This window comes from Endocarpon pusillum (assembly GCF_000464535.1).
Source record: "Endocarpon pusillum Z07020 unplaced genomic scaffold scaffold7306, whole genome shotgun sequence".
NCBI classification, from domain to species: domain Eukaryota; kingdom Fungi; phylum Ascomycota; class Eurotiomycetes; order Verrucariales; family Verrucariaceae; genus Endocarpon; species Endocarpon pusillum.
This window is the reverse complement of record NW_006916644.1, coordinates 306,404-322,036: the sequence shown is the minus strand read 5'-3', so window position 1 is coordinate 322,036 and position 15,633 is coordinate 306,404. Positions and strand designations below refer to the sequence as shown.

General features: G+C 49.7%; 7 protein-coding genes across 7 annotated transcripts; 2 read left to right on the top strand and 5 right to left on the bottom strand.

The window, feature by feature from the left end:
- Window positions 1-354: 354 nt before the first annotated feature.
- EPUS_02792 (uncharacterized protein) lies at window positions 355-792 on the bottom strand (the record flags this gene model as incomplete). Its single annotated transcript, XM_007807920.1, has 1 exon — window positions 355-792. One exon carries the CDS (start codon window positions 790-792, stop codon window positions 355-357), a length of 438 nt encoding a protein of 145 aa, XP_007806111.1.
- A 984-nt stretch (window positions 793-1,776) lies between these two features.
- EPUS_02791 (uncharacterized protein) lies at window positions 1,777-2,355 on the top strand (the record flags this gene model as incomplete). Its single annotated transcript, XM_007807919.1, has 1 exon — window positions 1,777-2,355. The coding sequence occupies one exon, from the start codon at window positions 1,777-1,779 to the stop codon at window positions 2,353-2,355; it is 579 nt and encodes a 192-aa protein (XP_007806110.1).
- Window positions 2,356-3,212: 857 nt separating this feature from the next.
- On the bottom strand, window positions 3,213-4,502 carry EPUS_02790 (uncharacterized protein; the record flags this gene model as incomplete). Its single annotated transcript, XM_007807918.1, has 1 exon — window positions 3,213-4,502. The coding sequence occupies one exon, from the start codon at window positions 4,500-4,502 to the stop codon at window positions 3,213-3,215; it is 1,290 nt and encodes a 429-aa protein (XP_007806109.1).
- Window positions 4,503-5,629: 1,127 nt separating this feature from the next.
- EPUS_02789 (Glutathione S-transferase omega-like 2) lies at window positions 5,630-6,842 on the bottom strand (the record flags this gene model as incomplete). The annotated part of the gene is made up of 4 exons (XM_007807917.1): window positions 5,630-6,396; window positions 6,448-6,534; window positions 6,597-6,765; window positions 6,837-6,842. The coding sequence occupies 4 exons, from the start codon at window positions 6,840-6,842 to the stop codon at window positions 5,630-5,632; spliced, it is 1,029 nt and encodes a 342-aa protein (XP_007806108.1).
- A 433-nt stretch (window positions 6,843-7,275) lies between these two features.
- EPUS_02788 (uncharacterized protein) lies at window positions 7,276-9,224 on the top strand (the record flags this gene model as incomplete). Its single annotated transcript, XM_007807916.1, has 3 exons — window positions 7,276-7,675; window positions 7,779-8,968; window positions 9,021-9,224. 3 exons carry the CDS (start codon window positions 7,276-7,278, stop codon window positions 9,222-9,224), a joined length of 1,794 nt encoding a protein of 597 aa, XP_007806107.1.
- Window positions 9,225-9,790: 566 nt separating this feature from the next.
- EPUS_02787 (uncharacterized protein) lies at window positions 9,791-11,196 on the bottom strand (the record flags this gene model as incomplete). The annotated part of the gene is made up of 3 exons (XM_007807915.1): window positions 9,791-9,886; window positions 10,102-10,226; window positions 11,022-11,196. The coding sequence occupies 3 exons, from the start codon at window positions 11,194-11,196 to the stop codon at window positions 9,791-9,793; spliced, it is 396 nt and encodes a 131-aa protein (XP_007806106.1).
- A 966-nt stretch (window positions 11,197-12,162) lies between these two features.
- On the bottom strand, window positions 12,163-15,411 carry EPUS_02786 (uncharacterized protein; the record flags this gene model as incomplete). Its single annotated transcript, XM_007807914.1, has 3 exons — window positions 12,163-13,942; window positions 13,993-14,525; window positions 14,584-15,411. 3 exons carry the CDS (start codon window positions 15,409-15,411, stop codon window positions 12,163-12,165), a joined length of 3,141 nt encoding a protein of 1,046 aa, XP_007806105.1.
- Window positions 15,412-15,633: the final 222 nt, after the last annotated feature.

Sequence of the window (15,633 nt, the reverse complement as noted above, 5' to 3'; positions counted from 1 at the left end):
TTGTGTCACTACACAATTGAGGGCAGAAAACACCCAAAAGTTATCTGCACGCCAGAAGCGGCATCGTGTTTATCAGACGTCCACTTCAGGAGATATAACAGGGGCTGAGAAGTTAAGAAGCACTACGGAGTACTGACAGCGGACCCCTCACCATTGGGAGCTCGGAATTACAGTACTAGGACAAAAGTATCGGACCAACCCCACTTTCAGACCCCACCAACATTTTGGACCATCTTCATACAATTTACCATAGTAAGTTACCAACTTGATGGATTCTGATGAAAAACGGCTCAGAATGTTCAGAAACATCCAGAGATTGAGGCTGGGCTATTTTCCTAAATAGGCAGTCGATATTCAGAATCTGGTGTACCATCCTTTAGCCGCAATGACCGCATTCACTCGACTATCCATACTCTTGATGAGATTGGCCACAGCTTCTTCTCCTATAGCATCCCAACCCTCATAAATTGCTCTGAACAGACGTTGATAATCCTCCTCCGATTTGCCCATATTAATTAGCTCTGGATGGTGATCATTGATCCATTGCTTGAGTTGCGCCCAGAGGTGTTCAATTAGGTTGAGATCAGGACTATAGGCTGGCCATTCCATCAATTCTATGCCCTCCTCTTGAAGCCAATTGATAATCTTCTTTGCAGTATGGATTCGGGCATTATCTTGCATGAATTTGCGCCCTGGTTCGTACAGTCGAGGCATCTGCTCATGAAGTACTGCCAAATAAGAGTTGGCAGTGTATCCTGACTTCTCTGAATCAGGATCGCGCTCTAATAACATAATATCCGAACGACCTTCTCTATGAATTGCACCCTATATCATAATACTGATATCTTTGCCCTTCTTATATGTATCAATCATATCAGAATTCCAACGTTGTTGTAGTGTACGAAAGGCCCATGTTCGACACGCTCCACTGCCTCTTTCAAGCGAACATTCATTACTAAATATGATCTTGCTTCACTTAGCCCACGTCTAATTTCTTCGTTCTTGACACTATTTAAGTCGTTTAGTAGCTAATTAAGGAGTCAATAAAGGTCTTTTTTTTGGCTAACTAATTAGTAATGCCTTCGTCTTTGAGGATTCGATAGATAGTCTTTCGATAGATACTAATACCAACTTCGGACTTGATTTCTTAATAAGTAGCCTTTAGATTAACACGAATAAGACGTAGAATATTGCGTTTCTGAACCTTATTCAAGGTCTGGGGGCGTCCTGAACAGGGCAAGCTTTTGCCTTGGTTGCGCAGTGGATTTTGAGCAAGGGTATTAAAAATGGTGGATTTGCCGCATTGCAAATTTTGACTAATCTTTTGATTTGTCAACCCCATAGCTTTGTACGCAGAAATTTGACCTCGTTGGTATGGAGATAACTCCTTGCCATAGCTCCTGTTAATTTCAAGAGGCGCCAGAGCCTTGCGTTGAGCCATAGGAGTTGTTTGAAAAAGGGTGTAAAAAAACGCGTGTTCAAAAATAACGCGTTTTGGTCCGATACTTTCGCGCGGGGCTGTAATTCCCCATTTTTGAAGGGTGTGCAACCCCCCAAAAGTGGCTGGCTGCCCCGCAAAAGGTGCGGGGGGGAAGCACCTGCAACAGTTAGATATCACCCTCCCCAACCCCTTCTGAACATGTCCGTCACAATGAGCATCTGAGTGTGACCACGGCGAGCACAACTGGGCGTCCTCATCACCCAGCTGCACCTCTCTCTGTGTCCTTATCGTTTCCGAGTACACACCAGGACTCCCTAATCCGTGGCTTTCCCAAGATGTCGTGGAAATTTGCCAACTACCACAATGAACCCCCCAGCGAGCTTCCCAACGATTTCACGATAAGCACAAAAGCCAAGACAGATTTGTGGGAGAAACCACCATCTACGCATTCCTTCAGCGCTCCTATTCTCTACCAAAAGATACAGCTGTCCTCTTTCAAAAAGGCACGTGTTGCCGTTTCTGCGGATTGGAAAGAGCTGTACGATCAAGGAGGCATCTGCATTATCATTAACAAGGCTGATGGCTCAAAAAAATGGCTCAAGGCAGGCATTGAATATGTTGAAAACGCACCGCATGTCAGCGTAGTGGCAACGGACAGGTGGAGTGATTGGAGTTTGAGGCCGATGCCGTCAGAAGGAGGGACAGGTGCGACGATTGAGATGGCGAGGGAAAAGGACGGGAGTCTCTGGGTATATTTGTTGGAGGGAGTGAGAAGAAGCCCATTAAGAGAGGTCACGTGGTTCTTTGAAGGAGACGGTAAAGAGGACTGTTGGGTTGGTGTCTATGCCGCTAAGCCGGGTGGGAGCGCGGATCTAGAAGTCGGCTTCTCGCACTTGGTGATTGAGACGGATTGAAGATTAGAGGCCACCTATATAAGAACTCACTGCAGCGAAACAGGAGGACGCTTGGGAGGTCGTGGCCGGGATCCATTTCATAGCTTTACTCATTGGCAGGAAGCAGGTCAGGGTTCTCTTCAGGCAATAAATGGAGCATCGAGCAGAAGGAAATACCTTGAATGAAAGGACCAGAGCATCAGGAAGTCGTACAACAGCAACTTCGTATTGCAGGAAAATCCGTACATAGCTTTCACTACTCTTATAGTACACTTGTTCTCTATCACAGCACCGCACCTTCTCCAGCGATATGTCACAGTGTCGCAACTCTCTCAAAGTGGACAGAAACTTTTCTTTCGACAGGCGCCAATAAAATGCTCAAAAGCTGGACATCAAGCTCAAAGTGCCAATCGGCCTCAATGATATTGTATGTTCAATCCTTTCATTCAGTCAAACGAAGACAAACCAAGGGCAGCCGAAGCCTTACCTGGCGATCCCCATGACCTAAACTCGTGACTTATCCTTCACTATATCGATGGCAGCTATATCAGCTCGGCCTCGGGAAAGAAAGCTTCACGTCTTGTAAAGCCATAGACATCGCAGTATGACGAAGTGAAGTCGGGCCTGGCGGATCACACAAGGTGTTGGTCTCCTTCCTTCAAACAGCCGACCTTGACACAGTTGGCGTTGTTCTAATCCATTATTCACGGTTCAAGAGTAGAATTATTCTTTAAAGTCTGATGCTGACCACTAATCTGTCGTTCGCGGTTCATAGCTTTCCTTTGGATTTCTCGTAGAAGTCAGTGTCTCAAGGAGGTAAGGTAGATCGGCTCGACATGATCTTGAGCAGGGATACAATTACAGCGACGGCTTCGAGGTCATGACGACTCCCGGACTGCACTCCATTGTCCCTTGCCAGAAACAACCATCATTTTGTTGACTAGACAGTCTGATCCGATTTCTGTGTGGTACATGGACTTCTCTGCCCATTCATCGTACCGCTGGTCAATCAATTTTGGTCTTGGCGTGAGTTGCAATATCCGTGCGAAGACACGGGTGACGAGGCCGAGTGTGGTCTCTGTTGTGGATGGCCAGTTCTGAGGACGATGCACGGCATCATACCGCTCTCCATTGTATCCCACACGAACTTTGGGGTTCATCCATACACCTTTAAATATGGATAGTGGGTTGTCGTAGTGGATCAGACAACACTCGCTCGCCTCGAGGAAATATTCTGCCAGCGAATCATTGACTGCGCGAAAGCGCAGAGGATGTTGTAGATTCTGGAATGGCGCCGCATCAAAAGCCGCTATACCGCTCCAGCAAGATTTGGCGGGGACCAGTGAACCTTGTAGCATCGCGTCTCTTGATCTACCCTCTGCAAAGTATGGGTGGTATAGAGATATGAGCTCCTGTCCACTGGAGTCCCTGGTCGCGAATTGATCATAGAACGCAGCAGTAGGCCACGGTCTGCTGTAGTCGAAGCCACAAGCTGCAGCATAATCGCCATCACGGGTGCCAAGTAATTCCAGCGCGTCATCCGAAGTAAAGATGATATCGTTAAGGAATAGGATCTTGTCAAAAGTGACGTTGTTGGCTACCAAATCCGTCAGAGGTTCGATACTCTTGTTTCTCAATCCGGCCAACCATGGTATTCGGCGCATCAGGCGTCTGCCCTCAGCAGTAATCCAACCAGGCCCATCTTCTGGTATTATATCATCCATCTCTTGACCAATGTCTCCCATGTTGATCTTGTGGCCCACACCTAGTGCACTTAACTTAAGATCTAGTACTTGCAGCTCTCTTTTTGTGCCATCCCGACTGCCACTTTCATGAATTGATACCCAGACGTTTTCAGGACCAAGGGCACGGGTAAGATTGACCACCGCATCGGACCACCCTCCTTTCAAGAGATCTTCGTTGTCCTTTAACAGGGATGCGATGAAGACTCGTCCGATGTGTTGACGGGCTTCATGGGCGGCTGAAAGGTTGGAAGGTCTTGTTTGTGCCTCTTGCTCGAAGTTCGTAGCATAAGTCCTGGGCGGTAAGAATGCAAGGAGATTGAGAAATATCAGGATTACAAGAAATGCCTGAAAGGCTCGCCATCGTAAAAAGAATTGAACTGCCCTAGCCCTTGGGGAGTTGGACGTTGTTGTGAGGAGCATCATCGTGAGGCCATGGGAGCAGATCCGTTGTACGCAATCATATTCGAAGGAAAGTCGGCAGCATATCTGAACGAGACGATATTATTTGCCTGGGGGTCAGCTGTCAAGGAGGAAAAGTATTTGAGATCAAATTTCCAACCTTTGCTTTTTTTTTGGGAAGTTTGTTTGTCTTTAATTGGAAAAGCTTTGACACGGGAGGGAGGAAGGTCTGATAGTAGGGAGGTAGGTCTGACCAGAGGGACCAGCCTCGACACGAAACACCGTCATGTACGGCACGTTAGAGACAGACGGACATTACGGTCCTGCTGGGCTATGTAATTCCAAGTCAGCCTCTTACCTCGATTCGGTATCCAACCTGCTCTTTTCACGGCTGTGCCCCTTGAACACTGTTCTATGTTGGGCACGTTCTCAATCATTGGTGAAACACTGCGGATGGAGACGTAAACCTTAGTACGGAGTAGGTGTCAAGCTAATAGTGACAAGGCGGTGTTGCGCATGCGCCGCGTAAACCGAAGTCATGGCCAAAGGACTATTGCTCTGCTAGTGGTGGAATGCTGGACAAATCAATCAGGATGATGAACTTCTACTTTAGCTGTGTCGACCCCAAGACAGTTTCTCCTTAGCCTGATTTGCGGATTGAAGCTTTGAGGCGTTGGCGGCGTCTCTAAGCCCCCTCCTGAGACTCGGGTGCAAATTCTTTCTGACGATCGGAAACCCAATTGGGACGGTTAAGAATCACATTCTTTATTAGCCAACACTAACACCAAACACCAACACTTATTCGTTTAACGACGCTGTACATAACCACCAACATGAAGGATTGTGGTATCCGATCACGAGATATTTAAAGTATGCATTGTTTTGGATCAAGACAAGGGATGGGGGTTTTTGAGCTCTGCATGCTTGAGACAACCTCATTTTAAAATCATCCAATACTCCAGGGTCTCCATATTGGCCTAATTTAACAAGCACCCGCGGTATTACACTTTGAGCTTATCAGACTCGAATGCGTTTGGTACTTACACGCAATATATTGCCGGCATAGAAACTATGGCCCTATTTATACCCAGGCAATCTGTATACATTCTGTCAAAAATCATTCATATGGCTTGCATCAATGCCAGAAACCATTAGCGACCTGCTGCCTTGAGAGCCGCCTCAACAGCGGGGACTTCTTCATCCTTCTTCAAAATGTTAGGATGCGGGCCAACCGGTGTGATACTGGGAGGGTTGATCTGCCGGTGACTCTTCGTGTAGTGATTCTTGATGTGCTCAAACTGCGTTGTCTCCCCAAATGCTGGCACGTCCCAGTACAGCTTTCTCAACCATTTGTGTAAGTGAGGATAGCCTGATCTGATATCCCTGATATTGGTCTTGAAATGCTGGACGTAGACCACGTCGAACCGAACGATGGTGGTATATAATCTGATATCTGCCTCTGTGATGTTCTCGCCATAATAATATGGGCCAGGTCCTTTGGCAAGATGCGCTTCCGCTTTGTCAAGTGCTTCGAACAGGGGGATCACAGCTTTTTCATAAGCTTCTTGAGTTGTGGCAAAGCCTGACTTATAGACTCCATTGTTGATATTATCGTAGGTCCATTCATTGGTAGCATCAATCTCCTCCCTCAGATTCTCTGGATATAGATCGACATTCTTAAACTTCTCCGAAACAAGGTCATCGAACTCGGTATAGAACATTCGAATGATTTCTGAGGATTCATTGCTGACGATTGTTTCCTTTTTCTTGTCGTACAGTGTAGGCACCGTGAAGCGACCTGCATATTGCGGTTCGACCTGGAAGTATATTTGACGAAGATGGGTGTATTCGGGATGGAGAGGGTCTTTAGTGACGTTGTCGCCCGGAACCTTCTCGTCTGGCTCTGCAAACCGCCAGCCTGTTCTATGCATCAGTCAAGTTGCTCGTTGTAATAAGAATGAACCATGACCCTTCTCAAGCATGTGCCAGTGTACGCTGGTGTATGGTATGATATCCTCTAAGCCTTTGAGCTTCCTCACGATTAGGGTGCGATGGGCTAGCAATGGCAAGGTCAGCAAACAATTTCACGACCTGTTGCTGAACAGGAGAGAGACATACCCCATGGACATGCATATGATACATAAAGATGATATCTGTCCTTCTCGGGCGGAAATTCTGCCCCTGGCTCTCGAGATATAAAGTTTCTGAAGGCAGACCGCCCTCTTTTGAACTCGCCAGATTTGTCGTTGGGATCTACCCAATCGGTGATCTTCGATGCGTTTCCTGTCTGAAGTACGATCTCAGCCCAAGTGCAACCACTGGGGCCAGCAGGATGGCAGAATAGTAAGATATGCGTACCGACATCTTTGCGACAGCAGTGCGGGGAGCTCCAGGGGATGAGGAGATTCGAGTGGAGTGACGAAGCAATCGATGGAATGCAGGAAGCATACAATTGATTCGAAGAGGTCAGAAAGAGCAATAAAGATATTTGAAGAAGCTGAGCCTCCAAACTTGGACTTGTATGCTTCTCTTGTATTGGATGCTGACGCGATGCTCTCCAATCATTGCAAATAATTTATCATCCGATCCGGTGACGCCCGATTGGAAATTGACATTCTCCAAGCTCACGGTTAACATAACCACGGTCACGGGCCAGAACCCGCCGAACCTGGCATCTCACGTAACATTTCAAAGATCTCTAAGCAGACGAGCTCATATCATCTCAGCATGTACTAGCGACGATGTAGTAAAGCTTTGGCAGCTCGAACATGCCCTTTGCGGTTCAATACTTATCGATATGACCGATGCGCATCCTAACAGCATTCATGAACAATCAGACCACCATCTAGCTTCGGGGACAGATTTAAGAACAGCTTCCAGCTCGCCAGGACATGCCGCTACATCTTACAGCGGCGTCCGAGACTCAATTGAGCTACAAACGTTGTTGAGAAAGGCGCATGAAGATGAAAGCTGCAATCCCATAACACAGGGCGGCGACTCCTCCAGCGAGGCGAGTAGCGAGGCGAGTAGCGATGCGGGTAACGATGCGGGATACCATACAGGGTCGTTGTCGCGAGTGGCGAGCCTCTCCAAATCGTACACTGTCAACGAGGAGAAGGCGGTGATTCGCAAGTCTGATAGGAGGCTTGTGCTTTTCATGGCCCTGTTATACCTATTGAGCTTTTTGGATAGATCTAGTCAGAACTCCCCATGTTTCCCAATATTTCCACCCTATCAACCCTGTCCCATCCAGGAAAGCGCTCTTCTCTGCTGCAAAGACTAATGATTCTCGCTTGCCAGACATTGGAAACGCCCGCATTGCCGGACTGGAGACGTCCTTGTCGCTTCGGCCTGGGCAGTATGCCTGGCTCTTGACAGCATTCTACATCACGTACATCTCCTTTGAATGGATGACCCTTCTCTACCGTATCGTCCCACCACATATCTACATCTCACTTTGCGTCCTGTCATGGGGCCTGGTCGCCTCCTTACAGTCCATCTCTACATCCTTCAGCTCGCTCGTCATCTTCCGCGCTCTCCTTGGCGTAGCCGAAGCCGCGTTTGGCCCTGGCGTACCCTTCTACCTCTCCTTCTTCTATAGACGCTCCGAGTTAGCCTACCGAGTCGGCCTCTTTATCTCCGCAGCCCCCCTCGCAACCAGCTGTGCTAGTACTCTCGCTTGGCTGATCGTCAAACTCTCTCAGCATGGGCCCCTCGAACCCTGGCGTGCCCTTTTCCTGATCGAAGGCTTCCCTAGCATCATTGTCGCCATTTTCGCATGGCACATCATTCCGGACTCCCCTGCGACAGCCAAATACCTCACGGCCCGTGAACGCAAAGTCGCCAAACTCCGCCTCCAATCCGAAGAGAAGCCAACATCCTCTTCGAAATACACCACCACGGCCACCAACTCCAACTCCACCCAAGCCAACCACCTCTCCCTCCCCGACCTCCTCACCACCCTCCGCTCACCCATCCCCTACCTAACCTCCCTAATGTTCTTCAGCGCCAACATATCCTTCAGCTCACTGCCTGTCTTCCTCCCCACCATCCTCACCTCCCTTTCCAGCCACCCCTCCCCCTTAACCTCGCAACTCCTCTCCGCACCCCCCTACCTCCTCTCCTTCCTCTTCGTCCTCCTAATCTCCCACCTCAGCGACACCATCCCGCACTCCCGCGGTGTCTTCATCATAACCGCCTCCCTGCTCTCCTCGCTCTCCTACCTCGCCATCGGCCTCGCAGGCCGCTACCACGCCCTCCTCGGACCCACTGCCACGCTCCTGATCCGCTACGGCGGCGTCTTCGGCGCCGCAATGGGCTTCTTCTCCGCCATCACGCTGATCATCACCTGGACGCTGAATAATCAGCAGAGCGACACCGGGAAGGGGACCGGCCTGGCGATTCTGAATGTGGTGGGGCAGTGTGGGCCGTTGGTTGGCACGAGGCTTTACCCCGAAAGCGATGCGCCCTTTTTTGTCAGGGGAATGCTGGTTTGTGCGGGGTTTATGGCGGGGGTGGTTTGGCGTTTTGAATCGGAGGCAGAGGGAACGAGAGGGAGAGGGGGAGTTAGGAAGTGCGTATACAGGTGAGGATGTGGAGATGGTGGGGTTGGGTGGTGGGGATGAAGAGGAAGAGGCTGACGGAGAGGAAACTTCGCGGCATTTGATGGGGAGAAAAGGGAAAAGAAGAAAAAGGAAGGATGGGAAGGAGAGCAGAGGAGGACAGAGCTTCGTTTACATGTTGTAGATAGGTTGCTAGATAGTACGGGCTTGTTGCATGAAAAGGTGTGCTGACATCACCATCCTAGACGCTGAAGGTTGATTCACCATGTTATGTTGCAAGCATTCCCGGATATGGGAAGAGCCATTGACTTAGCCACTGACTTCCTGTTTTGGGAGCTGGCTGGCTGCCGGTATTTTGATAGTAGTCGCACTCTGGCATGAAGGTTGCCTCGAATACACTGGTACGAGATCACCCGGTATTCAATCTGATTGAGGGAGTAGGCGAAGAGCTAGAAAATCCGAGTGAAAATGTTCAGGATGTCGATTATGTAGCCGCAATGGTAGAATGGAGGAGGCGTGAATATAGAGATACAATCTGCTGAAAATCGTGGTATGTACAATTGAATCACGCAAACCTCGTTGCAGGCAACCTATCGCACCACAAGGATCTCTGTATTTGAGTGGTTGAGGAAGACCTCCCGTCTATCGGGGAGAGATTTTTCTGCTCGGTAGTCGCAAGGCTCCCCTCTCATAATGGCTCCCAAACCAGGATGAGATGTAAGATTGGCCCAGCTCGTGCACACAAGCCCCTTATTTCTTCTCTGACTGGGCAGCTTGAACAGTCTCCTGCTGCATCTTCTTTATCGTGTCGTCACTTGCGTCGGCCTCGCCGCGATCTGCTTTGATCTGTTTGCCACACAAGTACAGTTAGCCTTTGGGTTGCTATGAGTAGTGAGACTGGATGGGCCGGTGGAAATAAAAAGAGCTACTGCTGCCACGCTCGTAGGCACAGGCGTGCCTGATGAGCAGCATGTCTGTCAAGCAGCGAAACTGGCATTGAGCGTCGGCACGTTTCCACTTATAGCCCTTGAATCGGAGGTGCCAGCTCTTCAGAGACGTACCGCTTGTTCACTATTACTTCCCAAATCCTTCTTCCATTTGCCCTTTCCCTCCCTCTGCTCCTGCAGCTGTTGCTGCTTATGCTTCTCATTCTGCTCGCCGAGGTCATCACGATCTTGTGCGTGTGCTGTTGCGTCAGCACGGGCGTTGTGTCAGCCGAGGCTGGTTGAAGTGAAGATCTCTGGGCGAGAATGTGGCTTTCCCGGAGAGAGACGAGTAGAGAAGGGGGAGACGGACCTCGGTCACCTTCATTCAAAGCAGCCCGACACGACGATGTCGAGAAAGATGAGGTAGCTGGTCTAGAGACTCGAATGGCGGAGAAGGATGTCCGGAGGGGAGTGCGCACAACGCGAGAATACAGGAAGGACATGGCGAGGAGGGCAGCTCAACTTTTCGATCTGCGGAACTTGGGAGAAAGGAAGGCAGAAAGGAAGATAGATCAAGGAACCTCCGAGACTTGGTATGTATGAGTATTGTGGTAAACGTGGTGATTTCTGAGAGTCAGTCGGCAAATCACATTCTTCTTGAATGAAAGTCTGCAAATGATGCCGAAAGCTCTGTAGATCGGGGTAAAACTGACGTAACCAAAATGCTTCGCGGGTTATGCCAAGAGAATGGAGAATGTGGGACTGGGCGAGACGGAATAGTATCATGATGCAGAACAGATGCAGAACATGATGCAAAACCTGGACCCCGTATACCACACATGGTGTTCTTTAGAAATCTACACTTTCTTGTACAGATAGATTGGCGGAACTCTAGTATGCACGGCTCGAGAGTGCTGGCCTGTACATACGTGAAATCTGCGGATGCGCTCCCCGCGACGTCCTTCAACACTTTCCACAACCTCGACAGCTGCTGTACCATTTTCCCTTCTCTCTGCTGTAGCCTGCCAGATCGTGTTTCCAGCTAAAGCTCTCACTGCTACCCGGCGTAGTATCCCTTTCCCTTCGTCTGTCCTCCTGCTCGTTGTCTCCATCCTCGTCCTCAACCTCGACTTCATCTTCATCTTCATCTTCATCTTCATCTTCATCTTCATCTTCATCTTCATCCTCTCCTCCTTGATGATCTTGTTCCTCAGGCCCCTCCTCAACCATCTCACACACAGCAGCATCATCTACCGCACTCACCTCAGGGCTCTGACGTGCTTGAACTGCACCGCAGCCACATGACTCCCCCGAAAATATGCACCCCGTCAGGAAAAGTGACCCAAGCAGAACGAAAACCAAAAAAAGCTCCCATCAATAAGGTCGCGATCAGATCGCAAATCCCAGCCCATAGTGAAAATATAAATAATACCTTCTGCGATAGATATGCTACTGAATCCACGAACATAGGGTGTGACTGGTGGTGGACGCTGTGACAGTGATCGTCGGGGTGACGATTGTGATCCTGTTGACTGTCCAGGTCGCTGTGCTGGTAGCCCGTGCATATGTCTCGGCTGTCCAGGTATGCGTACTAGTAGTGGCTGTGCTTGTCCAATCTCTGCTGATATGAGTATCGGTACGCGTTTGGGTAGCTGTGATCACAGTCCTGATGGTGATGGTGAATGTTCTCGCAGCTGTATCCTTGACTTGACAAACATGCCTCCATGGCGCCATAGCCGCTCTGTTCCTTAAGTAGCTAACGTCCGAAATGATAGATGCTTTAGAAGCAGATGAAAGGGAAGAAGCGTACTTGAGCTTGAATAGAGACGATGTAATTCCGAGTTTTGAACAGCAGATTATAACGAGACCAAGTAGCGGTATATATGGAAGATGTGTAGAGTGGAGAATACTATATACTAGGCTGCTTAGGGCGGAAATGTACCATAGGGAGAGGACTTAGCACAAGGCAGACTGAGCGAAGTGGACTGTCAGCAGGCTGAAGAAGGACAACAGAAGATCGTGTGTGGAGAATAGAGGAAAGAAGTCAACGCTAGGAGGTTCTCAGAATGTTAGTTGACGCGATGGCCTCCAAGCTAAGTCAACGAAGGGGTACCATGATCGTGCTTATACGGTCTGCAAGCCGTTATTCCGCGATGTCTCCATCTGAGCCCGTCTCCGTGATGCTGATGGTCTGTATCACCCACCAACCCGCTGCAACCTGTCCTTCTCCTCGGGGTTCAAGGCATTAAACATCTCGCCAAACTCTGGCTTTTGAGCCTGTTCTCGAAACCATCCCATGAGATAGTCACTGGTCTCATCGTCTCTCTGCCTCGAGTTGGTGGGGCTACCTTCCTCATCGTAAGCCATCAATTCCTGCTTCGTCATTCCGAGACCCAAATCCAACACGCCGGTGCTACCAGCACCCACATCCTCCCACTCATCGCCGTCCTCACTGCCTTCGGAATCCAAGGCCGCTGCAGCCGCGCTAGGGTTGAAGCTATTTGCAGAAGCACTGGTGAGCTCCTCTACTAGCACCTTCAATATCTTCAGATTCGCCGGTATCGTAGTCCATTGGTCCGGCTGGGCCTTCGCTCGACTCCGCGTCTTGATTCGGCCACTTTCTTGCACAATCAAGTCGCCTTTGACGCCTATCTGCCCTATTCGAGGGTCTTCAAGGCTATAAAGTTTGCTTAGCGCAACCACGTTCTGTCGGATGGCCTCGTATCCAGCAAAGTTGACAGAGTTTTCCAGCCATTTAGCAAGTACAACATTAAGACCATTCTCGCCGTGTATATCGACTTGGGAGAGAAAATCGACGACATCTTGCGGGCTTGATATCGACAGGCGAGCAAATACCAAGATGAGTGACTGGATGAATTGAGCCTTCTCAGCTGTAGCCAGACGCAATGCAACAGCGCGTAGGAGCTGCAGAAGAAATGGACCCAGTTTTTCACCTCCAGCTCTTTCGACGAGTTCAGCGGCAAGTCCGCCCACTTCCGCTGCAGCATTGTCGTCGACCAGAGATGAATTGAGGAGGCGATCAATAATAATCAGGGTAATCTCGACGGCATTCTTCCCTGTAGCTGGGTCATTCCAGCCCAAGAATTGTGACGTTCCATGGGACAGCATATGCTTGACGGCTAGGGTCGATGGGCGGACAAGCTCGGGGTCTGAGGATTCCAGCAGAACACGATTCAGCTTTGGCATTACGGCTGCAACAAAGCCGTCAGGAAGAGGTGCTGAGCCGTACTCTGCCAGAGCTGACACCAGCTCAGCAGCAAGGTTCGTTAGTGCCGACTCTTGGGTCATGCTGCCAACGTCAAAGGCACCAGTCAGCGATGGAATGGTCTTTCCACAGAGACTAACGTATGGCTCGTGTCCGAGCTCTGTGACAGAAGAGACTATGCTTTCAAACGTTTCGGTGACCAAAAGGGAGATTTGGAAATTGGCTGCTCCATGAGAAGCAAGGGTAAACAGTAAATCCACTGCTGGACTCGTATATGCGCAGGTGACATCGACCATGATCACGTCACGTAATGTTTCGATTAGTGATACTTTAAGGTCATCGACCTCGGGGTCGTTCAGGTCCTGGGAGGACATGTAGCTCGATACACTCTCAATGAGTGGCGTTTGCAATGGTTTCGTCAAAATAGTGGGAAGAGCTTCTATGAGATCTTGGACAGCACGAATACACGATACCCGTAGTAAGTCTGGGGCCTCCGCAGCAGCCAATGTCTGAATGGCAGCATTGAGATATGCTGTAGCCTTTTGTGTATACGATTCACCTGCTGTCCTCGCAAGGAGGCCAGCAACGGCAAAAGCCCGCGCTCGTAGATAGACGCTTGAGTCTTGTTGGCTTTGATCAATGAACTCCTCAAACCCTAAAGCAGTATCTGAAGATATTTTCCGATCCAGTTCGGTAAAATCGCGAAGCATTTGGTTCAAGATGAACAAGGCCGCCTCTTTGGCTTTCCAACTGCCTGGGATGTTAGTGTGTGGGTGTTTTAAGGATTTTATTGGACTTACGATGTGTTGGGCTCAGCAAATAGTCCTTTGCAAGTTACCAGCAGGGCCTCAACAGGTACTTCCTTCAGCCATTCAACCAGCCCCGACACAATCAGAGCACCACAAGCGACCCTTGGAGTGTAGTTGGCTGTCAAAGCAGTTTCCTCGGAGAGAAAGAGGTTCACGTCAATCTCCCATAGCCCTTCCTCCTCGGTTGTGATCTGCGCGTACGAGACGGCGAGGTGGAGTATCTCTTGAAGCCAACCGACAGACTGTGGTCCATCTGAGGCTTGTTTCAGCTGACCATGCAATTCTGCTTTAACAGGGGGCGCTTTGAGTAGATTTTCCATTAAATCGATTTCATCTGACACCAGAAAATCCAGGGTGTATGGGAGTCCGTCAGCGTCTTCGAGCCGCCCTTGCCGTTCGTCATTAATAAAGAGTTCATGATACACTGGTCTTAGTTGAGATAGCTCTTCCCAGGCCGTCTGAAACAGCACCACAGAATGGGGCGTCAGAATGGCCGGAAAAACTCCCCGAATTTTGACCAATGTCTAGAGTTGCTCAGTATCAGACAAGAGCATGGCAAAAACTGGAGCACATCCAACGTACCTTCACGACCTGCAGCTTGAGGGCAATCAGACCCCGCCACTGACTTGGGGCCCCCTCTTCTTGCTTTTCCTCGTCCTCACTAGGTGTCGGTGGGAGTCGAATTTTCAGCGTATCGATGAAGAATGCCATCCATCCTTGTAGCGCTTGGTCCAAGAAAGCTTTCACGGCAGCTTTGTGGTCTTCCATCACTATCTCCAGAGTATCGAAGCAAGCTCGAAAAACGCTGATGGCCAAAGCACGCAGAATCGGCTTTCTCTGCATGTTGGTCGCGACATTGTGAAGACCTGTGACCAAGTCCCTTGCCACGGCGAAAAACTGCTCCTCACTAAAACCAGACTCCACCAGATCTGTCAAGACTCTCAGGGCTCCGTGGACTTGGAGGTCTGAAGTGCTGCCGGACAGAATTCGAAGGAGCTGAGGCAAGAGATCTGGCCACGAGTCTGGGAAATCTACTCCTGCAATCTTGCTTGCGACAAGTGAAGCAGCGTTCCTGACCTTCCGATTGCCGCCTTGTCCTCCATCGTCGCCTGTGGAGATGGCTAAAACCTGATGCCTGACCTTTGCCTTCGCTTCCTCATCAAGCACTATCCTCCCTTTGAAGTCGTCATCAAATTTTGGTGACCATGTCGCAAGCACAACGCGATTGACTGTCAGCAGCGCTGCTTGACGAATGTGCTCGGCGACATCGTTATGAGTTGAGATGGACAGCAGCGCAAAAGGTAGTTCAGGGTTTGTGTAGAGACGCAGCAGGTTGAGCTCTGCTGATTTTCTGGTGTTATCCTCCCTCGCCTGCGTCGACTGTAACAGTTGTATGACCTCTTGCTCCATTTCCAGGCTGCCTTAACTAGGAATGGGAGCTTTGGAGCTAAGGTGATGGTTGGTGCTAGCTCAGGATTGGGAATAGCTTCGTGTAAGGTCGTGCAGCATTAGAGCTCAGAGGACAAGCGTATTTGCAGTAAACAGGGCAGACATGGAGGTGAGTGCAGTGCGAGTGGGCGCGTAGAGGTGCCGTCAGAAGTATCTCGGTTGCATTGATGTGTTCCTGCAGCA